Below are 25,130 nucleotides of genomic sequence, written 5' to 3'. Positions count from 1 at the left end.
CTGAAAACTTTCATATATATATAATATTTATTAGTGAGTCTCATTCTAGATGAATGCTATTTTGAATCACATCAGAAATGCTTCTTTTCTTTAGAAGTAAATAAAAAAGAAGATCAAAAAGAAATGTAAACATTAAAAATCTGACATCAAAAAAGATGAAAAATATGTACAATTCATATCAAAGAAAATGTATAGGGCAGCAGTGCCAGAACAATTCCTGCAACATGATCAGAGAAAGGAAGTTTGAAATGAGAAAAATATATAATTTTAACTCGGGCTGTTCCATAAGGAAATTCCTTTCCTGTAGCCTTGTTAGATGAGCCTCCAAAACATATTATCTACAAAGTTCTTTGATGTGCCTCCCCATAGCATAAAAGCCAGGACCTCTACCCGCCCTTCTAGATCAGATCAACACATTAGAAATGTAATGAGGAACATTAGGCCAAGGAAGAAATTGCAGACCCTTCTAGTACATAGGAATACAAACCTTTATGCTGAGCAAGTGAACTTCACCAGAAAATTGGAGAGAAGCTAGTACAGTGTTCAAGCCTTCTCTCCATACCCTGTCCTGTGCAACTTTTCAATAACATTTAGGTAGTAAAGCAGAAAATCCAAAAGACTTCTTTAGCTCAAGTCTTGGATTAACACATGAATATTTTGGGACACTCCCCCAGTGCACTAAATGAGGATACAAATTTTTGCTATGGTTCAAAGCATATCTCAGCAAAGCTCTCTATGTATTTACCCAGATAATTATGCAGCCACCAAAGAAAGCTGGACCTCTATGAAGTGCTCACTTATTTCAAAGTGCAAAGTAAAACTTTACTATGCCAACCAAATTGGGCATCCCTAAGCCATTGGTGTGCACCTTTTCCATTCCCCTGCTGCATTACAGGATGTTCATCCCAGAGAAAGGGCAGGGATGACTGCCCTAGACTTACAGGTTCTCTGGTCCGGATCATCAAAAAGCCAGGACTACACAGCGTCCTACAAGTAGCACAGACTTAAGGCCAATGGGAACAACACAGATAATGAGAGGAACAATTCTAGGACCTCAAAGAGTAAATACTTCATAGGATTGACTGAGCACCATAGTTAGGTATCATTCAATCTGAGCTGCAAAAAAGGCACTCAAAAGCTAGGAAGAAAATGAACGCTCCATTTATTTCTGAAGCAAAGCTGATGAAGTAGGATGAAAGGTAGGGGGAGGAAGGAGGTCATTTACAAACATAAAAGATTTAAAAAAAAATCATAAGGGATCCTGTCACAGTTTATTGCACCCGTCATCAGCGATAAGATATTGATGTAGCATGACACAAATAAAGAAGTACAACAATAATAATCTCTTTATCTTGTTCAGTTTTTCATGTTCCCCATAAGTGTCATACCTTCTTGTGAGTATTAAGGTAGAATAAAGGAAGCAAATGACAGTTTCAGATGGAGTGTTTTTGATAAATACAAGTTGTTACAGTGGAGGTTTATTGTTTCAATTTTTCTTAATACAGAACCCACTGCTGCTCCTATCGATGTCAAAGCTACGAGTTTGTCTGTATCAGAGATTCTTGTTGCGTGGAAACATATTAAAGAAAGTCTAGGAAGACCACAGGGATTTGAGGTATGAACACAGAATATCATAATGAGAAGTCTTGTTGCTTTTGCTAGCATTGCATTCTGTTAACATGTGGAGTAGTTAAACTTCAACAGAAAATATACTCATTTTAGCATACACATAACTAGTTGCAGAACAATGGTCACAGCTGTAGCACTGGCACATCTTTTATTTATTTGTGCTTGAAAACTGTTCAACACCAGTTCCCATAACATCTCTTTGACACTTCAAAAAGAGCTGAAAGAACCACAAGTGACCCAGCATGCCTCTTTCACAGGCTGGGGAAGATTAGGTATTGACTGTTTCCAGCTCCAAGTGACCAGTTCAAACTTGTTATTATTTACTGAGAGCAACCAATATACAGAAAATCAGTCTCTGCCATCCCTGTGCTCTCACCCAGCAGCGGCCGGGGGGCATCTGCTGGGCAGATCACAAAAGGTCTGATGGCAGGAGGAGAGGCAGCAGCAGCACTGTCAACAAACAAAGGGAGGGCTTGGAAACAGCCCTCTGTGACCTGTGACCTGAAACCAGCATTGGCATTGGACCATCTTGGTCCTGTGGATCCAGTTGTATCTTCGGATCCAGTTTAGATTCTAATTTTCCAGGAACAGATTGAAACTAGGACTAAACTTGTCCTTAGGGGCTACTATGATCCATTCTAAACTTGTGGTTCGGCTATGCTGCTACTCAAGAAATAACCCAGTTTGACTCAATTTACTGGTTTGGCAGTGCAGGTTATCTCACCTACTTTAGTCATTTTAAGAGTGCTGATCCTTTCCTTCTTGTCTGCAGTAGCAAAGAAAAGACAGTAAAGAAGTAAATTTGAGGCAGATACTAATGTAATGGATACTCAAAGACTGACAGGTTGAATCTGAATATAAATTACAGTACAGCAATTAACATTATTAATATCATTGAATAATATGTTTACTCTCACAGCGCATGCAGCTTGAATATTTTGTAGTACAAGTTGCCAGAATTTAATATAGCTTCTTAAACTCATCTCCTGTGTAGCGTTGATTTTTATTTTAAATCTTGAAAAAATATATTTTTTTTCCTCCAGCAAGTCCTGAAAATTTTATTTTCAAGGAAAACTCTGAGCTAAAACTTTTCATATCCTTCATGTTCTTGTTATTAACCTTTGGCAAATGCATGATAGCTCTAATATTGACTAAGAAATGTTGGTTTGTGTTAATCTCTGCCTTATGATCAAATTAAAATGATGTTCCAAGTTCAAAGATTCTGTAAAAAAATCATTCAGAACTTATATTTATCCTTTCAGCCTGCATATATGGTATTTGAAATTGTGAAGAAAGATAGCCTCTGAGAGCATTACATATTAAAGTAGCCCTCACTTTACAATATATAACTTAATTTCCTTTGTCCAAATCAGATATGAATTAAGTAAATGAACTAAAAGATTTCTGAATGAGGCATGGGCATCTGGTTTCAATAAGTACTTATTTCTCTCATCTTCTTCAATAACTCTTTGAGTCCTTGTCGTGTAAACCATGATCCAAAAGCTTACATCATCCCAGCACTACTATATTGAGTCCTCAGAAAATTTATCTGCAGAAGTGTTATAGTCCTATCATAAGTACACAACTCCAGCAACAATATCATACTTTAATACTCAAAAGAGAAACTCTTGCTGTTGCCCCATGTTCTGTTGGCCAGTGAAGAACTGGGGCAGATTTGCTCTCCAGCCCTTAAGAGGATCCTTGCATGCTGCAAAGAAACTTTATAGAATCACAGAATGGCTTAGGTTGAAAGGGATCTTAACAATCATCAAGCTCCATCCCCCTGCAATGGGCAGGGTTACCAATCAATAGATCAGATCAGACTTAGTCCATTCCTAGGAGGTCCCAGCTTTACTCTGAGTTGTGATGACACCATTTGATCCTGCCATACTTTCTCTGAGGAAACAATGCCATCCTCACACTCCTCAGTCCTTCTCAGGTAACCACAAAAGGACTCCTGACAGAGAAGTGTGCTGATTCACAGTCTCCTCTACAGTTCAGTTTTTCCAGTTCAGTTGTAACAATCTCTGAACTATGTTTGAGTCTTGTGATCCAATAGCACACTAAAACAATATGTACCCTCAGCAGCATATCTGGTCAAGAGCTGGGATTAGGCAACCATCACCAATGCCCTTTGAGAGTAAAAACATGTGCACCATCACCATCCATCCACCAGAGCCATCACACATCCAGCCTTGGGCTGGACAGCCATGTCTAGTACAGCACATTTACTGCACAGTTTAAACACAGTTACTTTATTCTTTTTCCTACATGATTTGCTGTAGATTCTTGCTATTAGATATTCCTTTACAATTTGTTCAGGCTGTGACCATGACAAGAACCCCCAGGTCTATCACTTGTCTGAATTTCTTGCATACATACACTTCCATGCTAAACTCTGCAAACTCTGTCAGTTCTCTCTCACTGTGCTTTAGCTCTGTTGCTCTTTTATGTTAAAAGTATTTTTACTATTTGTGTACAGCTTGCTTCTTGCAGTAAAAATGATACCTGACCATTTACCTTTAGGACTGCTATGTATAAGGAGAACAAAATTATATCCAATAGAGATTATTTTCACCTTACAAATATTGTCTCTGTCCACACTGAAGTGTTGCACTTGTTACTAATCTCTGTCTTCAATTTCCAGGCCAGGCTTTTATCCTTTGAAATAACTTACTCACTGCACCTTGTCTTTCTCTCTTTAGAAAGTTGACTTTTTTTTACTCCCTCTCAGGCATCTTGGCGTCTTTAAGTTACACCTACTATTTTTACCCTTATCCTCATTCCATCAATCACATTGATTCTCAAGATGTTCTGTGAGGTTTGTCTTACATCATTTTAAAATAAAACAGACATTTTCTTTTTCAGATGAAAATATTTTCTCTAGAAATTTATTCTTTCATAACTTGAATGTGTTTTGCTTTCATTACTTACTTGCTACAAATCAGTTTCCTTAGCTCTACTGATGAGTCCTAGTAGTAGGTGACTCTGATGGACAGAACAGTGGACTCTTCATATTAGAGGTGATCTTCCTGTCCTGGAATGTATTTAGAACCATGGAGTGCAGCATGTTCCACTTAATTGCTCTACTGCCCTCATTGACTTCTTAAGAATGAATATGAAGGTTGTTATTGATATTGTAGTCATTAACATTGAACTTTATTAACACTTTGTCTCCTCACTGCTTTACACTAGTTTTAGGATTCTAGTCTGAAGACTACAGAGTAAATATTTCAAGCAAAGTATCTGTAGTTCACACAACACAAAAATGAAACATAAAAAAAAAAAAAATACCTGCTTCTTTCTGTCTCTTTCCATGAAGGAATTAGAGCCTTCTTTTGAGACTGTTGCTTTTATTTGAGGACAGGGTTAACTTTTTTTTTCCCTCTTTTTAGTCAGAATTTCTTTGCTTACTTTCTGACAAAGGACTATTTCAGGGAATAGTATTTGCCCTTTTCATTCCCAATCCCAGAAAGAATGATGTTCACAGCTGCCTTTGCTCAATAAACAGAAGAGTAGATAGTACTGCCCTGAATGATTCAGCAGGACAAAACACAATCCGAGGATGATATTGCTAGAGTTTTCAGTTCTGTTTTTGGGAAAGATTTTCATCAGAAAGGAGATAATAACTGAAAGGATCAGTGTAGTGAGTCAGTGCATTCCAGTGTCAATTTAGGAACTCTAAGTCCAATTTTGCTTAAATACTGACAGTATCTCTTTAAACTATTCCTTTGGCGCAGAAGGAAGGATCCTGTATAGCAAAAAATCTTCTCATCCCTTTCTTCATTTTTGGTGAACACCAATTTAAGCTAAAAACTGGTTTTCAAGGTTTTATGATATGTAGGACAGTGCAGAATACAGCTTGTAGCTCTAGTAATCCTGAAATAGCAAATAAAAAATATGCAAAAATCCAGTGACTTTGATAAAAAGATGAATGATTTCTTTTTTGTTAACAATTATCTCCTAATATAGAATTATGGTGGACCATGAGTATGGTGTTATCTCTAAAGCATGCAAAATAATCTGACCAGCCAGTTTGTTCTTATGTCTCAATTTGTATTCTGTCCATGGCCACCATAGCAGAGACAACCACCTACACAACTTCAGATTTCCTGGCCTTTTAGCAGTAGTATTATAGAAGGGGGAGGTGTTATTTTCCTAGTGGTTGAATGCTTGGTCTCTAATCAACAAAAGTGACAGAGGATTTCCTACATACAGACAAGTCTGGAGTGACCCAGTTTCACTTCAGCCCTGTTTGCACTTTGTACTAAGGAGTAATGAAAGGCACAGTAACTTGTCCAATTGCACATTGTCATCCCTGAAAGGCAGTGTTAACTGTTATGTCACATGAGTTTTATGCAAGGTTTGCAGTACTCATTTGCATCTTCCAAAGCACATATTATTCCTGACTTCAGTACAGATTTGTCAGCTGTCCGCTCAACCTTACTAAATATGTGCCAGCTACACTCTGATGAAGTAGAAGTAGCTTGAAAACTTTGTCAGAATGGTAGAAAAATATAGTGTGTGGTTAATACTGTTTAGAATCCATAACCTAAAGGTTATAAAATCTATTTCAGCCTTAGGCAATATTTTCTTTGTCACTCACTGGTAGGGAAGGGAAAAGGAAAGAATTACTGTCTGAAAGAAGATATTTTTTTATTTTATTTATTCTTTTCCAGCTAATATTAAGTACAGATCTCAAATCTCACGTCTTTGCCATTTGAATTCCCCCAAGGGATAAGAGCTTGACTAAGCAAATCAAAAGATTATCTTGCAACCAAAATGGATAAAAAACAGAAAATCTTGAATCTCTTTTCAAAGAGGAACATCTAAAAGTTTTTGCTCGTCCTTAGATGTTCTTTGTCTGTTTATACAATAAAAATTACATCTACATGATTTTGGAATTATTTTTTTAATTTACTCAGGTATTACTTAAGGTAGATTAGAAAGAGTATATCAGTGTTTTTACCAAGGACTAGTAAAGCAAGACAGAAAAAGAGAAATAAGAGTTTCATCAGCCAGAATACGAATTTACCAGACTTTGCTTTTGGAATGAATGAATTTTCCCAAACATGTAATAAACAACTGGATAGCTTTAAAAATGTCAACTTATCCTATAAAATTACACAAATCCCTCTAAAATCCTGATCACAGGATTCCAACATCTTTTCAAGTCCCTAGGGTATGGATCACATTTTAGATCTTTCATGAGGGTCTCAAGAGATCCATGCTCTTTGCAGTGTCATGTGTGTCTTATGCATTCACTTTTGTTTCTTGAATAGTTTGCTACAAGACTGCTATTTTCTATTAACCAAAATCAGAAACCTAAAAATTTATTGATTTTTTTCATAGGAAAATATGACTAGATATTTGATGATATTTCTCAATGTTGAGCTACAATATGAGACTTCATCTTAGGTGTATGCAGGACTATGTTGAAGTATCTGAAAAAAGAGGAGGATGCAAGATATTCCAGGGAGATCCAAAGCCTAGGCTTATTGAACAGTGTTTTCTTTCTCCTTTTTAGTCAGCAATCATTATGATGAGAGTCATGTAACTGAGGTTGATTGGCATTTCTGCAGGAACATTTCATCTTGTTCTGAAAACAATCACACCGGTAGTTAGAGGTGATGCAAAGAGCAGCAGTAGATGTACTTTTCCTGTCCTAAGTGCTCGGTTCTACCACTGCTTTTATTTGCTAATTTGCTAATATTTGGGGAACTGCACACTGTGCAAGCTCAAGGAGCTAATAGATTTTCTGCGAATGATAATAAGAACAAGTTGTGTGAAATCTGAATCGTGGCTTCTCTTTTTCAGGGCTAGTAGCAGTTCTTTCAACTCACTTTTCTTTCCTTCTTCCAAGCACCTTCTATACTCTGAGATCTCTCCAAGTTCATTTTCAGTTACATCAGAACTATTGGTGTTGGTAAATCAGAGAGACTGGGAAATTGTCTGTTTTATCCAGCCTACAAGAAACACCTCTATTCATTGTAACTACTTCAGGCTCATATTTGAAATGCCTTATTTGGAACTTTGGCCAACTGAAAGAATATCCAGACTGTAACTCTTACTGTACTGAATTTAGAGAAGAGAACCTGCTATTAGTTATTATGAAGTGCTATCATGAACATCATATAAACTGGTTGGGGAGAAAACTATTATTTAAGATATCTTTAAACCTAAAACTTTGAGAAAGTTGTCTGTGAGTATTAGAGGTTCAAAAATGTTAAGGTAGCAATGTTTATGATATGATGTCTTACTTTCAATAATTATTTAATAAACTGTCTGGACAAAGCGAAAGACGATGTGTTCCTGCATCTTCTCAGTTGTTTAATCATTATTGCCCTCTCTCCATCAAAAAGATATGGTTTCCTGGAAACTGGATATGAAAACTTTCCCTAGATGACAAACAAAAGAAAGAACAGACAAATTTTAAAACCTTGCAAGCAATAATGTATTAAACAAAGCAATTTTTTTTTCTTTTTTAAAATATGCATTAAACTTTTATGATTTGGAACAGGTACTTTGGAATAGGTGATTTGGAACCTCTGGAACAGATTGCCTAGAGAGATTGTGCGACTTATTGTAGGCTACCTACTTTAGCAGGGGGGTGGATTCAGTGATCTCTTGAAGTCTCTTCCAGCCCCTGCAATTCTGTGATTATGTATTTTATGCTGTATGATATATTAATATTCAAAGTTATCATTAATGAAAACTGGTAAATCCTTTTGACCAATTAAGGCTACAGAAAATAACTAGTTTTTGTTAATGTACATATAAACGTACATAAACAAATCCTCTGTTTTAAGAAACCTGTCCAACAAATTTTAAGATCTGCAGTATTTCCATCCCAGTACAAATCAGTGTTAGCTTTCTCATCCGTTAAAAATCATTTGAGTTTTTTAATCACTTTTTCCTTCAGCTAATTTAATTCAACACATAGTTGTGTTCATATAGAGAAAGCTAGAAGCCTATTTTGAGATCAAAGTCCAAACTCACCTGGTAAAACTTTAAGGAGAATTTTAAAAGCAGGGACCAAACATTTAAAGGCTTTGAAGTACAGGAGATTCTGAAATAGAAACATTGCACTTGCATTTCACGTTTTTGCTCGTTAATAAAGCATATATATTAATTCCCTAAAATACAGCCCTATGCCAAGGAGCAACACCTTTGTCATGTGGTGTAGCAGTAATAAAGGAATATGCCATGATTATTTTTGCAGACTTAACATATAAAAATAAAATTAACTTCAGTGCCTTATAAGCCATGATGGAGAGCAGCAATATCTGGAAAATCATGTTTTCACAACAAAAAAAAGCTTCAGTGCAAAACCTGGGCTCTGCCTACTGTCATGTATATTGGGACATAGTGTGCTCTGAATTAGCTACCACAGTGAGACTTATTAAGTTACTTCAAATTTTTTTTCCTGGCTTTTTTACAGTAAGAATTTCACTGCTTATGCTGCATTTCCACGCCTGCCACTGTCCACTCACTGTCCACCTGTGTGATCTTGGGCAAACCTCTTTTCCTTCTGATCATTCTCTGTTAGATCTTTGGCAGAGTTGACTAATTGGTTAATAGGGTCTTCAGGACAACGACTCTCTCGTTATCCATTCATACACTGATAAAACTATGTGACTCTCAATATTATAGTGCTGTGTCTGTAAAGATGCATTAGAAGTAAAATGAACTCATCTAACTGCCCAGCAGACAATAACTAGATCTTCAGTCCTAAAATATAAATGAGTGGTTGTTAATTCTTTTTTCCTTCCAAGGAAGATGTGAATAGATGTTGCTACAGATACTAACAATGTTACTCAGACTTTCAGGAAGTGAAATACCTATGTATTTCAGAATTGTATTTATTTCAACAACTGTTGAACATAGCTAGATTTTCTATCTAATCTGTAATCAAAGTAAGAATTAATGTAATACGTACATAAATTTTACAATTAAGGAAGTTGATAATTGTGTTGGATCAAACTGATACACACTCCATCAAAGGGAACACAGTCACTTTATTCCAGTGAAGATATGACCTCAAAAGACCTCAGGTCTTTCTGAGTATATATATATATATATACACACACACACACACCTATATACCTACATACCTATATACCTATATACCCATATACCTATATACATATATATATGTAATGGCTGCCATAGCATAAAAGATCAGTATTGTACTCATTGATCTTATTTTTCTATGAACCTCTTTTTCATTCAGTATTTTCTGGGATATATTCTCAAAAGTATTGTATTTCCCATGACCTTTTTCTCAGAGGAAAATTTATCCAGATATAATATGACTAACTTATTATGAAATAACAGATTTCACAGAAAAGGTCAAAACGTGGAATAAGTGCAAGTAGTTCTCATCATGAAAAATGGTAAACTGAATATAGCTGTTTGAATGGTACATTAGTGACATCTTCTGTTAGGGAAAACAGTGCCCTGTGAGAAATAGGTGGAGGTCACTTAGATACATTTGTAAGAGACATTACTGTTTTGTTTTGTTTTTTTCCAGTTAAGTCCTGCAAATATCTGTCTCTGAGGAAAGAGACTAGACAAATCCGTAGCTCAGTATTAGGCCGTCTTTGAAATTATGATAAATTCAACACAACACCAGCAATATGGACCACAAACCACCAAATTTAGACTTGCTATGTCTGAAAAGAAAGGGCAGACTAATCAAAAATCAAATTGCATTTACAGGAAACATCTATATTCAAGAACTAAAACTGTATCCACTTCCTTCTTTTCATTCAGATAAGATTTTCCAGTTCAGTGCAAGATTTACTCAGGTATTTTGTTATTTCCTGTTCATTACATTATTAAAAACCTGGCAGCGCTGAGCTCTACAGAGCCAGGAAGTGAATATTGCTCATGTCATTTTTGAACTGATATGGCCTGAGCGTTCCAGGCTGAAGATAGATACTTCTTGTAATTTAAAAATGATTGAGCTCCTCTTGAATTCCCTGAAATACTTTTGACTTCCTGCCAGTGCTCATCTTCTAATCTTTGATCTTGCTAGTCACATCTTTCTGTCAGTGCACTGCAATTCAACATGCTTTAAGTAGTTCCATGATGTTCTGATTCTCACCACTTCAGACAAAAAGACAATCAGACAACAGACAGAACTGGCAAAGAAAAGTACCACAGGAAAATATGTAAATCTTGAGCATTCCAAATGTGTGTATTAATCTTTCCTTTATCATTTATTGTCAGATTGGTTACTGGAAAGACATGGAACAGGAGGAAGCAGCAGAAAAGGTGAAAACTGCAGGAAATGAGTCATCTCTCCTTCTGACAGGGTTAGAAGGAAATACGTTATATCACCTAACTGTGAGGGCATACAATGCTGCAGGGTATGGACCACCTAGCACTGCTGTGCGTGTAGCAACCAAGAAGTCCCGTAAGTGATCTCAGTAACTTTGCTCAAAGAAAGAAGCAGTCAGAAAGCAAACTCTGCCCTATTTATATATAATAAAATATGTATATATTATATAATGATTAGGAATCACTTATAGGTCTGATATGTGGCTTTGCTTCTATATAGAGATGTGAATTCATATGTCTTTACATTCATAACAAAGATAATTTTCCTAATATATAATGTATTTTTGACAGTTTGTAGGTTCTGAAGAATCTATGGGTTATCTATTAAATGATAATTCTGGAAAAAAATATAATGGAATATGGAGGAAAAAAATAATAGCAAAACTCCAGCTAGAGTTGGGAGCCTATTAACACTTGTAGTTGTAAATATAGTAAAAGACTGACATAATTTTGATTTGATTTTAAAGCAACTTTCTAAAAATATGTTTATGTATATGTTGTTATTTCTTCTTCCCAGCTCCCAGCCAAGCACCAAGTAATGTTATGTGGATACAGGACGGTTCTCATGTGTCTCTTGGATGGGAGCCAGTCAGACCTCTAGCTAATGAATCTGAGGTAATGGGATACAAGGTCAGTGCCTCCCCTTCTTCACAAACTTTCCTCTCTTCTAAACAATTATTCCTATTCCCTATTTTCTTTTTTCCTCTTGGCAGTTTTCTTGTGTATGTATACTATACAGATTATCTGAAATCAGTTTTCACTATAAAAAGCAATAAGTAAAATTGAAAAGTGCTAAATGTCCCAATATTTTCTGTGTTATGACTTTCAAACAGAGATTATAAACTAAGTAAGCTCTGAGTGTATCAATTCATCACATTTGACTGAGAAGTGGCTACTAATAAGATTACTTTCCTATGAAGGCTTCAATTTAACTGTGTGTACAGTAGGAGCTAACAAAGTGCAGAACAGTGAGACATCTTACAATGAAATAAGAATTAATATTTTTATGAAGGAAAAACATTTCTTTTTATGTTTAATGGTTTTTTAATTATTATGCTGTTGATGTTCAACAGTCATCTGGCATTTAAAATCATGAAGTTCTAAACAGCAAAATACCAATTAATACTTATTTGACAAATTATAAAAAGTGGTGGAGTTCATTAAAATTTTAAATTTAATATAAAAAGAATCTATGTTCTTAGTAAGGTTTTTGTGGGTAACCTGCAGCACACATATAACTATTTCTAGACTACAATCTGATCTCTCATTAGGTACAAGAAGAAATAACACCATGAAAATGTAAATTGATTCAGTAAGCCAGAAAATTATTTAACCTTTATCAGCAGTGCTGAGATACTGAAAAACTTTGAGTGGATGCTTTTTTACACCTCTTAGACCTTTTCATTATTTTTTTTCTGGAAACAAAAGTCCTTATGGTGAAATACCAAAAAGACAGATAAATACATTTATCCCACTTCACATAAGCATGAGTTTCAAAGGAGACACAGGGATAAATCTGAGCTATTTGGAGTTGACTTGGCCAGCTAAGGTAGACCGTAAGGACTTTATTTAGGGCATTTTCTTACGTTTGAAACTAAATTCTTTCATCAAAATTGTAAATATCCATATGAATTTAGGAATAAGAATTTAGTCAAATGAAACCCAAAAGGCATCTTAAAGAAAGTTTGTCAATTGGAAAAATATTGTGTAACACCTAACAGTGGAAGGCAGCAAGTCCTATATCCTTTCTTTGGATCCTATTCAAAATCTTTTCACATTCATTAATCACTAATATACTTGGCTGTTACTGTTTGGAAGCCATATGGTGTGGGAGGAGAGGGGGCAAAGAGAGTAGATGTAAAAGCAGATAACTGCTTTCCTTAACAAAATCGTGAAACAGCTAACATTTCAGTGACTGTATCATATGCACAGAATGTCTGGTATGTAACTTGAATGATCTCTATGACCATTATCTACTTTATTGGCCATAGGTGTTACTTAGGCAAGAAGGCCAAAGCAACAGTCAAGTTATAGAAACACAGAAAACTTCTGCGGTGGTAATTCTTCCTGATGTTGGTGTCTACATTATTGAGGTCTGTGCAGTCAGTGAAGGAGGCGACGGGACTGCTAGTCCCCAGATTAGAGTTCCATCTTATGCAGGTAAGGCTACACTTATATTTGGAAGAGTGGCAGATACAGCAATTATAGCAATGTTCATTAAAGAGCAAACAAACCTCTATTACTCTCTACCTGGAAAAAGTTGTTCTCACAGTTCCCTAGCAGTTAGATAAAACCACTGATAGCAATATTTATTTCCTATGCTATGGTCATCTAACACCATTTGAGATTCTCAAGAGTATCTCAGGCATCCATGCCTTAATCTTGAGCATCCATGAGCAAACAGAATATACAAGAAATCTGTGCATTTTTAAGGTTATATCTAGAAAACTAATTGAGTTATGGATGTCTACATGGGCAATAGGTGTCTCAAATTCCAGTGCAGTTACCAGAGACATAATCCATAGAGACAAGTAGTCAAGCAATTCAGCAGAGAGCCAGAATTTAAATATTTTTACATAATTTGGCATATAAAGGCAACAAGATGTTTTAAGGTATCTCAAACTTTTACTCAGAGCTTGTAGATATGATACAGGACTTAGAGGATACATAGAATGCACCATTATGCACTCGAAGGAGGGAAAACATCTAACATAGCTAAAATGCCTTCAAGTATTTTCATTTAGGTATCAGAATCACCTGTGTGTGTCCATGTTAGAAAATAAGTTGTGCTTCTCTGTGAGTTCAACTGATTCTCTTGATTAGATATGATTTAATAATAAATCATAATAATAACAGTATCAGTGTAATTATCATTATGTAACTGATGACAGCTAACTTCTTTTTCCTCAGTTGAAGCAATATGTTAAAAGAATTTAAAGTATCACTGAATTACAAACTTAAGAAAAAAATGTCTGGATTAGTGGGAAGAAAATAAATAAACAACATTGTCTTTTGCCTAAGAAAATACGGCATCTTAATTCTAACTTTCTAATAACACTCACTTCAATTCTATTAAACACTGTTTTTGTTAGTTCTTCAGGAGTATTATAAAGAATCTAGGCTTAAAACTTCAATCTATACTTAAAGTTTCAACTGTAATTAAGAGATTCTGCTCTGATCTAAAAACATCACTGGCCTACAGGTCAAAAAACCTAGACAAACATCAGTATCAACCATAAGCTTTCATTTTTTCTTCCAAGAAGAATGTTTGCAGGGCACCTTCTGCAGTCTAATTCTTTATGAAGACTAAGGCATGAAACTTACCTGTTCTCTATGAATTTTCTATTAATTTACAGAGTGAATGTGAGAATTCAGTATGTGAGTTTCTATAGATATCATCATAACGCCTCATTTCCTTATGTCTGTCTAGGAAACCTAATTTGGTTTTGCTCTGCCCAAAAGTTAGACTTTTGTTCAGTATTAAAGAATACAAATTTTGAGTAAAATTTAGTGTCTAAATGTACTGAGATTCATTTACAATGACACTTCTTTAATTACTTTCCATTTCAGGAGGTAAAGTAACAAGTGCTCAGTCCACCTTACATATCTTCTCTACTTCCTCATCCTCTGTAACATTGCTTTTGGTACTCATGGTTCCTTCAACTTCATGGTGAAGACTGCAGACTTTGTTGTTGTTGCTATTTATTTGCTTTAGCTTGATAACAACAACAGATGGAGTTTTATGTCTGTGGAGCAACAGGAAACCCAAGCTAATGCTTAAAGACCCATAGAAATACCTGTGGTGCACTTAGAGGAGTGTTGGAGACACAGTCAAAAATTCATCAGGTTTTTTTCTCTTAAGTTTTTGTAAAAGTCCTCTGGGAAAGGGGACATTTCTTGGCCCAAAAATATGCAGATTGTATGTAATAAACTTTTGTAAGCAAATGTAATTTCTGTCAAATGTACTTTACTTTTATAATATGTTAAATTTTGGTGACCCCAGTTATGTATCATTAGGTGTTTAAACAATGGTGTCTAGTACAGTACATCTGTTTGGTTCAGAAAAAACAAAACAAAACAAAACAAAACAAAAAATACAAAAAAAAAAACACCAACTTTCTTTAAGTAGAGAATAAAGTTTGATACAAGTTCGTCTAACACTTCTTGCATTCCACATGGTTTGCTATTCTTACTAACAAGAGAGAGAGAAAAATATAATTGACATATATATGCTTTGCAAAAATACCAAGAGTTTGTTCTTAAAATACATAAATACACATTAAAATAGAAATATATATATATTGTCAATACAATACTAGACAGAACATTCAAAAAGTGGCAAAATGGAGTTGAAAATAAGCCATTTGTTTTATTTTAAGATAAACTGAAACTAATTGATTATAAACTTTAAAGGAAACAAGTGCCATTGTTTTTCATCAAATACTGCATGATTTAATGTCAAAGCAATCAAGTATTTATTTTCAATAGGAAATTAAAAAAATATATTCTAATGCATATGGCAATGAAAACTCCACTGGGCGTTCAAATGTGATATACACTAGGCTGCTAAGTGGACAAATAAAGCAATCCAAGAAGATAAAGCTACTTTTTCCAACCACTTCCTTCTTTGTTTTTCTTCTGGGCCCATTTTATTAGATAACATTCTATACTTCATATATTTGGTAGTCCAGTTAATGCATATATAAAGACATATAACAGAGCATTAATATTTTGGAATGTAGTCATTCACACATACATACTATAGCAGGATAAATCTCAGAGAATAGTGTGTTTGAAAAAAATGTTTGTATAATTATCAGTGAACATTATTCCAATTATTTTGTTACCTAGAACTATTTCTATAGCTCTATAGATAAAATTATTCTGATAGGAATTGTGTGCTATCAGTTCTAATCCCTGCTTTTGCTGTCCAAAACCTTTTTTCACTCAATACAAAATTTGGACAATTTTTCTACATGTGAAGACGTTTCCATATATTGGCACCTGAATCAAAATGATCCCCATTGTATATGATGTGCGTGTTTGTACAGTTAAGGTACCATGTGCTGTTACGAGGGATGGTTTTTTAGCATGAATGTCTAGCTACTGTGACAAGAATGAGCACACTTCATCTGGGAAAAAAATTGAAAGCGTTTAAGAGGCAAGTCTTAATAGCATATTTCTTCTAACTGCCCATCCTTCTAAAAATTTTGATGCAAATGTGTTTTGGTTTATAGGTTCTGTGACAAAAATGCTATTATTTTGCCAGCTCACTAGCAAAATAATATTTGGAATTAAGATGGTATACTCCAATTATGCCCTTTCTTAGTATCTTTAAACTAGTAGCCAAGGAAGTGCAATGCTTGCTAGGTTAAAATCTGACTGATGACTACATTTCTTTTGAATATTTAACACTGGAATTTTTCAGAGACAATTCAACTTGATCCTTTATTACTTTATTTGTTGGTGGAGATTGGATATTAGGAGAAGGTTCTTCATGGAGAGAGTGGAACAGGCTTCCCAGACCAGTGGTCATGGTGTTGAGGCTGCCGAAGTTCCAAAACTATTCAGAAATGCTCTCAAAATATGGCTTAGTTTTCAGGTGGCTCTGTGTGGAGTCATGAGTTGGATTTGAAGATTCTAGTGAGTCCCTTCCAACTTGGGATATTCTATGATTCTGTCACTCTATGACACCCACAAATATTAATAAATAAATAAATAAATAAATAATCTGAAGATGTAAGCTTCAAATGTACGTAGTTAAAACTAGGTAAGCAAGGGTGAGATAATGAGCTGAGCCCAGAATGCTGTACAGTTACAAACAGAAGACCTGCTTGTATCCACCCCTGCTTGTAGGAAAGCCTATGAGGTGAAAGTCAGGAAGGTGGAATGCACCAAATAATAAGCTCACAGGAAATAACTACCTGTTGTGGTTTGCAAAGCAGCAGCATTGCTACTGAGCAGAGAGCTTGCTCTAGCAACCCATCATTCTTCAAAAGGTTAAAATGAACAAGAATGAAGTGATGAACCAAAAAATAAAAAGGCTATTTTATAAATTTACTAAGCATAATTTTGTCTATTTTTTATACAGATGCTTGCCAATCCAGTATGTTTCAGAATATTCAAGAAGGCTAGAGTCACTCCTGGTGACAGTTTAGTTAATTTTCTGAATACAATAAATGGCTGTGCTTAATAAGAATGGAGGTCCAATGAGGAGATAGAGCTACATCTAGCTATATCTCAATCTCTAGTACAAAATGCAGATAGAAATACTGACGTACCATCAGGTAATGCATTTGTAATGCAGGGACAAAAAAGGAAATGTTTTATATTCAACATGAACAAAATATGTTTATTAATATATTTAGATGCAAAATACATGTTTTAAATGTTTCAGTACCTATGTATTACACATTTGTTACTCTGTAGTAGAATGTTTCCTTATCATGACATATTTTTTAGTTGTATTGAAGAACTCTTTCCTTTTTCATGTAAAAGTTTGTAATAGTGCAGTCTAGCATCATTGAGGAGACTGTATTTTTGTATAATGCCACAATATCTGTCTGGAAAAGAACAACAATTAAGAAAATTTGTTTTGCAGTGAAAAAGAAAGATACCATCATGGCCCACATCAAAATGTTAGATATACTGTATACAATCTGTATATATACTATATATAATGGTATATAACACGTGGAAGACACAGTAATATAATAGTTCCTGTGTACTGTTCTTGTAACATTAGATCTTTTTAATAAATAATTCTCTTTTTATTGACTTTTATCTATCTCCTGTCAGCTCCTGAACTATGTTGGTAGAGAACAAAGTGACACAGACGTTTCTGGATTCCAACAGCAACAATCTTCTATTTACATGATTTTCAAAAAGAAAACAGTGAATCTGGAACACTGACTGTGGAAATTCAAATAATTTTTGCATCTTTCTAATTTCTGATCTATGTTGGTTTTCCTGGGCAGTTATTACTTTCATAACTGATAACTGAAAGCCACAAGGAGGCTGGATCTTTTAACATGAAACTATAAGTAACAAACATTTCTAAATAAGAGCACAAATTAAACCCAGAGATAAAAGCTCTCTGGAATGTTAAAAGAACTTGAAAGACCTCTGTAAGAAAGCCACCAAGGACAATTCATTGTAGTGAAGTAGTTTCTAGGATTTTTCTGGAATGTGTCATAAGCATCCCATAGCCACGTAGGCACAGAAGCACAACACAATCATTTCAAGTTCTACTGAAAAGTATCGTTTCTTTGTCTTATACTTGAAACAATTTGTGTAAAAAAAAAAACACAAGAAAAAAGATGATTTCAAAAAGACACTTAACCTTTTTGGGGAAAAATGTAATAGCGGATGACTCAATTATAGCAAATATTTTCCTTTTTGATATTTTCATTTGACATTTTAATAATCCCCAAACACTTCTTTATGAAATGCATGTTTACAGGGTAAGTGACATTGCAAAATACTAAGAAGTCAAAAGGATCATTCTAAAAATAAAAATAGATTGCCGTAGCCACCATTAGAACTGAGACTTCGATTTCAAAATGGGTATGGCTTAAATAGAATATTATATCAGAACTTCCATTAAATTAGTTAGGAATGTCATGGAAAAGTGTAATGGCCTGTTTTTGCTGACATGCAGAACTGTGCATATAGAAAATCCATATCTATCAGAACTTTTATCAGACCACAATCCATTCTTGCCTTTTTATGGCAATTATCTCAGTTCCTCTGAAGTTATGACACTTTCTTTCTTACTTTCTTCTTATGTTTTGAAGTAAAACGTCAGTAACAAAATGAGCAGCACTTTATTACAGTAAGTTAGTTGGCTTTAGGATATTACAAACAGCCTCCCTTAGCATGTCTACCCACAGGCTGCTTCTAACAACACATGCTATGAAGCTAAGCTCTAAGACTTTTTTCTCAATTCTAGTAAATATAGACCTGACCATTGACTTTGCCTTTATTATGGTACACCTTGTATGATACATCTTGTATCTCTGTGGACACCTAATCTCAAAATTATAATGATACTTAAACTACATAGGTAATAAAATGGTATGTAATGTTGAAGCATGCCAGAATGGAATAAGGAAGGAAAAAGACAGAAAGTATATTTCAATGTCAATAAATGTGAGAAGAAAATCTAAACTGTGCTTATCTCCTGCTAAGCATAGAATGCTCCCCTCAGGAAAGGGGACTTATGACTATCTCAAAGGGAATTAGAAACTCATGATTCACAATATAGCAGTAAATATTGTATGCTATTATGAATTTTATTGAGAATGAGAGAGAAAAAAAAAATTGCACAATGAAGTTTCAGTTTTATCGTATTACTGATACGATAAGAAGACATAAGGAGGAGGACATAATGAACTTAGAGATTTTGAAGACAACAAAAATGGTCAAAGTGATCACCTGGAAAATCTTCTTCCTGGGGAAAGGTTAAAAGGAATAACTTCTGAGTTAGGCGACAAGTGGGCAATAGAAAAGAAAATATCGCACCTCAACTCTCTCCTGTTTTTCCTCTGTGCAGTGGACAAAGCACACAGATTCTGTGAATGACCACCAAACCTCCTCTTTGGAAATGAAAGAACCCAAGTGCTTTAAATTCAGAGTTAGTCTACATTATCTGTCCAATAAACACTGAATTATTTGACATAGAAAGCTCTAATATTGAAAAGATGCTGCTTCACAATATCCCCTATTCCGAGAGCCAGAGCAATCAAATCTACTCTCAGACGGGTAACACAAGTGGAAAGGAAAAGTGTGTGAGATCTGTGATATCCTTCAGTGAATCTGTAAATCATTTATTATAGATGGAACTAAAAACTACATTTCATTATGTTTTACAAAGGGACACTTACAAGTACGCAGGAGGAGACTGTGAAGGTATAATAAAACCACCTCTCCCACCTCTCCCACACATATCTAAAATGTAGGAGCATAAGCTGGATCTCTGGAATCAAACCAGTATTTCCACCACTGGTTGCTTTTGAATCCTTACTGCTAATTTTTTGACAAGATTCTAATCTTATGATAAAGGCTGTTCGCCATTTTTGTTACCTGCTAATATCTAATCAAATAAAGACTGTTAATAAAGACAAAACTCCACTATAGATCTTGTTATCCTTGCACCCTCTTTTAAGTTAGACACAGTGCATAGGAGAGTTTTAGTAAAATAGTGGAAGCTAAATTAAATATCTCATAAGTCTTTTATAAGTAAGACTATCACATTTACTGAGACTATTACAGAATGGGGAAAATGAAAACGCAGCATTTTTACTTTCTTTTATGCTGAATACACTGAGTGGAATGATTTTTGGCATAATGTAGAAAAGATACCTGATTGAGGTAGGTTATAAATGTAAAACTTCGTTTTCTGATTCTGAGTATACATATACTCACTAATTAACTTGAACAGCAGTTTATAAGACCAGCTTTGACTCTGCCCATTTAATGAACAAAATCCAATCAACCACCCTGTTAGCGTAAATGGAAAATACATGTCTGCAAGAATACAAATAACTGATTGCCATCGTGATTAGCATAACATGCCTCATGGGAAGCTATTTGGCATTCAGCTCTCACTAGCGCTTTTAAAGGATTGATACAAGTCTTGATGTGTTTTGCATTGGGTTTGCAGCTTATTTAAGTAGTAAGACAACTTCCTAGGTCTGATGACAGACATTTTCATTTTGAAACGTTATGTTTCTGGTTATAAGATAATGAAGAATATTTTTCAAACTACCAAGACTGTTCTCAAATAAAATTTATGTTTGGTTCATTCCATAACAAATCAAATTTATTTTTAGTGGTCCCAAATGTTCTAAACATAGATAAGTTCAAATCACCTCAGAAAAGATGTTGCTGATTCACAGTTAAGCTACCTAGTGACTTTGGAAGCTGTGTGCTTAAGTCTGGAAGCTTTTAGAGTCTATGTATATTTCAGCTAAAGTTTCTATAGAGACATAAGAAACTAAATACCTCAGATGATCCCGTATGTTTTTAATGCACCTGAGGTAATTTGAAATGCTACCAACAGAAAGTATAGAATATCTACATTTGAAAATTGGACAATTCAGTTACTTTTTTCTTGTTTAATAGCTTCACTTCCAGGAAGGCTAATGGTTTAGTATATTGGTCCATTAATATATTAATATCTTTTATATCAGACGAAATCCCCCTCACATGAGAATAAACACCAGAGGCTTTGGACTAGGCTGCCAGGCTTTGTACACAATTGGCTCAACTATGAACACAGTTCTTCCTAGACTGCAAGATATTGGGTCACCATCTCTTATTGCATCATCTGTGGATATCTACAGAAGATATTTTTTGATATTTTTAAATCATGCAAGGTAATATGAAAATCTAGAATTAACTGATTATGAAAAACGAGTAACTCATCTTGCCCTATAATTTTAAGGGAGACAGAGCTTCTAGAAAGGCATAGTAAAAAACATCAGAGAGTGAAATAATCTCTCAAACTAGCATAGATGCAAGAGGGGAGGAAAAAAAAAAAAAAAAGTATTTGAACTGTCCCCTGAGCTCCTAAATACAGGCACTGAGCTATGATTTTCAGGAAATTCTCTATAAAAATGAATGTATTGCATTTAATGTCTTCAAAAGCTAGACTGTCTCCACAGCAACACTTAAACATAAATGCATACTGTCAGTTCAAGGAACTCAGACAGGAAACTGGGATCTCACTGATTACAAATACAGTAGAAACAAGTGGAAAATAAATGTAAGTAAGTAGAGTTAAAGAAGCAACTGAAACAAGCAAATAAAAACAAACAAACAATTGCAATCATTTCAAAGGGCATAAGTTTTGAGCTCAGAACCTGCACAATAGTAGCTGGGGAAAAAAAAGTTCAAATAAAGAAAGAAATAACTTAAATTTAATTTCTGGTAAATTTGAAACATAACTTGGCCATTCTTTCATTGATAAATGTTAATAGAAGGCATACAGAATTCCTACGGGAACCTATTTATCACCTTGTTGCCTGTATATCCCATCCCATTTTAAACTGCTGATCATATGAGGGATTCCATTCAAAGGATTTTTTTCATATCTGAAGGGTGAAGATTTCTTCATCCACCAGTAATACTGGACTGATTGAAGACAAAACCCTGACATTCAATCTGGTCCTCAATAACACTACTCACCCAAGTAACTGCTGAAGAGCTGATTTCATTTTAGCATTTTAGTATTAGCTTTATAGCTCCTGCATAGCCTTGCAAGACCTGTTTTAGGAGAAAATACCCACTCTGATTTAAAGGAAACCATGGAGATAGGATTCAAAGAGCCCCTCAGGCCCAAGCCCTGCTCCATCAGGGACACCCAGGGCAGGATGCCCAGGGCCACATCCAGGCACCTTCAGAAGATCTCCAAGGAGGAGACCCCACAGCCTCTAGGCAGCCTGTGCCAGTGCTCATCACCCACAGCACAGAAGTTCTTCTGGGGTTCAGAGGGAACCTTCTGTGTACTAGTTTATACTCATTGCTTCTTGCCCTGGCACTGGGCACCACTGACAAAAGCCAGGTTCTGTCTTCTTCATACCTTCCCACCAGACATTTATGGACATTGATGAGATCCCTCTGAATCTCTTTTATTCCAGAATGAGCATTTCCCAGCTCTCTCAGCCTTTCCTCACAGGAAAGGTGCTCCAGTCCCTTCATCACCTTGGTGGCCCTCTGTTGAACTTTTTTCCAGTGTTTCTAGGTCTCTCTTACACTTCAAGGACCAAAAAGGGGTACAGGACTCCATCTGCAGCCTCACCAATGCTCAGCAGAGGCAAAAGATTTCAGTTCAGGTTTAAAATTGATTCTAAAATTTTAATCCTTCATCAAAATGGTGAGTTTTAGACTTGAAAATTCCAAGCAAAAGCAGCAGAAGTCTTTATAAAAAAAGCTTAATTATACCTGGAGAAAAAAGAATGCACCAACTGAAGATAGTCATCTTAGAAGGAAAAGGTAATATGCAGAGGACAAAGCTATGAAAAAGTGTAAATATGAGAACACTCTTTTTGATAGTTAAGTCAGTTAGTCATAAAGTGGTAACCTGAAGTGTCCTTCTCATGCCAGTACTAATTTAGAATTAAACTAAAAAAATTTACAGCATTAAAACAGTTGTATAACTATGCAGATCCTATAAAACCCAATAGATTTTTAAAAAGAATAAAATCAAAGATTCTTGATGTCCAAAGAAATATATTTTTCCACTGGCAAAAAGAAAAAATGCTGTTTCCCTTCGAACTTTCAAAATATATTGGCATGTTCTAGATCAAAAAAATTTTCCAAACTGATATTACAGAATTGAATCTGAAATGATTGTTCCTCTTTTGGTCCATAGCTTTTTTTAACCTGTAACAGAAGTTAGAATGAAACTTTAGCTGAAATTATTTCCGTGCTTCAATACCCAATCATAATGGTAAGATGTCTCAAACCTTCAGACTCATGCTTCTCTTTGATAATAAAGTTCATACTGGGCATATCTGGCATTGAATTTTTTGGTTAAAAGCTGAAGAAATTCTAGCTAAAATTTTCCACTCAATTATGTAGTCTCTGTTTTTAAGACCAACATTTTCCCTAGATGCTACAGTAGACAAAAGTTTGCTTGTAAAAGATGCCAAAAAGAGTTTGCTAATTCTTTCTCTTTGAAGTAGTAGTTGTATACACAATTCACTTTCATTGTCAAACATATATGCGGGAGTGTACATGTGTGCAAGGTATACATAATAAACAGATGTTTGGTAGATGCCCCATCCCTGGAGACACTCAAAGTCACTCAGGCAGGACTCTAAGGAACCTGATCTAGCTGTAGGCGTCCTGTTCATTGCAGGGGGTAGAGGGTGGGGATGGACTAGATGACCTTTAAAGGTTCCTTCCAACGCAAATGATTCTGTAGTTCTATGATTGTCAATAGGGTTCTTTGAATTTCTTTAAAATGGTATTTCTTAATGCATGGTACTCCAGCACCTAATTAGGCAATAAGTAACTTGGTTAGATGTGACCTTTTTCAGGTGGTTTCTAACTGTAACAGGCTACATGAAATATGAAGCCTTGGGTACTGAATGAAACTGATCAAAAAGAAAGACCATTATTTCTTTCATACTACCATTCTAGATTGCTGTGCAAATGACTAGGGTCTTTAAGGCAAAATCATAGTATATGACATTTCATTTTCATAACCTTTTCATTCCACGAAGGCATGTTTTTAATGATATAGTCACTGTAAAATATTAATGATTTTGCTGCACGCAACAAAATTTATATAGCAATATATTCAGAATCATTTATAAGAATATCCACTATAAGTGCACTTCATGTATAGAGAGACAATTCTATGGAAAAGTGAAATATTCAAGAAGATATATAAAGTAACCTCTGATTTGTATATGAGAGCATTGTGCTATTAACTTGAAAAATAGTTCTAACTTCAAAGGAAATGTCAGTGAGCCCTATGAAGTTTTTAAACAAGGCTCAGTTCCAAGTAACAATGAACCCATTTCAGGCAAAGGAGATTTTTCACAAAGAAAGAAATTGTAAATTCTATTTTATGCTTAGAGTATCTTTCATACTGACTGCTAGGAACTTCTACGTGGATGCAAAGATTTCTGCAGTATGGCTAACAGCAAACACATTTGTATCAAATATATCAAATCAAACAAAATATGTTGAAGAGAACATTTTCTGGTTTTACATTTCAAGATTTTACATAGCACAATAAGGTTTGTTTCCATATTAAAAATAAATAAATAGAATTATTTATATATATATATAATATATATATATTATATATTAATACTTCTAATTATTTAAGATCTAGTGCTTTCTTTTACAGCTAGGAGGTTTAAGAAAGGGGAAAGGAGCACATCTCCTATGAAGAAAGGTTGAGGGAACTAGGCTTGTTTAGCTTGGAGAAGAGAAGGCTCCAGGAAGATCTCATTGTGGCCCTCCAGATTTGAAAGGAACACATAAACAGGAGTTTATGAGGGTAGACAGTGATAGGCCAAGGGGGGAATGGTTTTAAACTAAAAGACAGGGTAGGTTTAGGTTAGATATTAGGACGAAGTTTTTCAACAGAGGGTGGTGACACACTGGAGCAGGTTGCCCAAGGAGGCTGTGGAGGC

At 35.0% G+C, this 25,130-nt stretch overlaps 1 protein-coding gene across 1 annotated transcript; it reads left to right on the top strand.

The window, feature by feature from the left end:
- Positions 1 to 1,360: 1,360 nt before the first annotated feature.
- On the top strand, positions 1,361 to 17,741 carry CNTN5 (contactin 5). The gene is made up of 5 exons (XM_010729007.3): positions 1,361 to 1,615; positions 10,864 to 11,050; positions 11,492 to 11,604; positions 12,966 to 13,134; positions 14,545 to 17,741. The coding sequence occupies exons 2-5, from the start codon at positions 10,882 to 10,884 to the stop codon at positions 14,646 to 14,648; spliced, it is 555 nt and encodes a 184-aa protein (XP_010727309.1). The 5' UTR covers positions 1,361 to 1,615; positions 10,864 to 10,881; the 3' UTR covers positions 14,649 to 17,741.
- Positions 17,742 to 25,130: the final 7,389 nt, after the last annotated feature.

This window comes from Meleagris gallopavo, chromosome 1, assembly GCF_000146605.3.
Source record: "Meleagris gallopavo isolate NT-WF06-2002-E0010 breed Aviagen turkey brand Nicholas breeding stock chromosome 1, Turkey_5.1, whole genome shotgun sequence".
NCBI classification, from domain to species: domain Eukaryota; kingdom Metazoa; phylum Chordata; class Aves; order Galliformes; family Phasianidae; genus Meleagris; species Meleagris gallopavo.
Note: the sequence above shows the minus strand (reverse complement) of the source record. Positions and strands in the feature narration are given on the sequence as shown.

What these genes read in the sequence shown, in the direction of transcription:
- CNTN5 (XM_010729007.3), top strand. Translation starts at nt 10,882, where the DNA reads ATGGAACAGGAGGAAGCAGCAGAAAAGGTGAAAACTGCAGGAAATGAG. An exon ending in TGTAGCAACCAAGAAGTCCC is followed by an intron (nt 11,051 to 11,491) that starts GTAAGTGATCTC and finishes TCTTCTTCCCAG; the next exon opens with CTCCCAGCCAAGCACCAAGT. An exon ending in CTGAGGTAATGGGATACAAG is followed by an intron (nt 11,605 to 12,965) that starts GTCAGTGCCTCC and finishes TATTGGCCATAG; the next exon opens with GTGTTACTTAGGCAAGAAGG.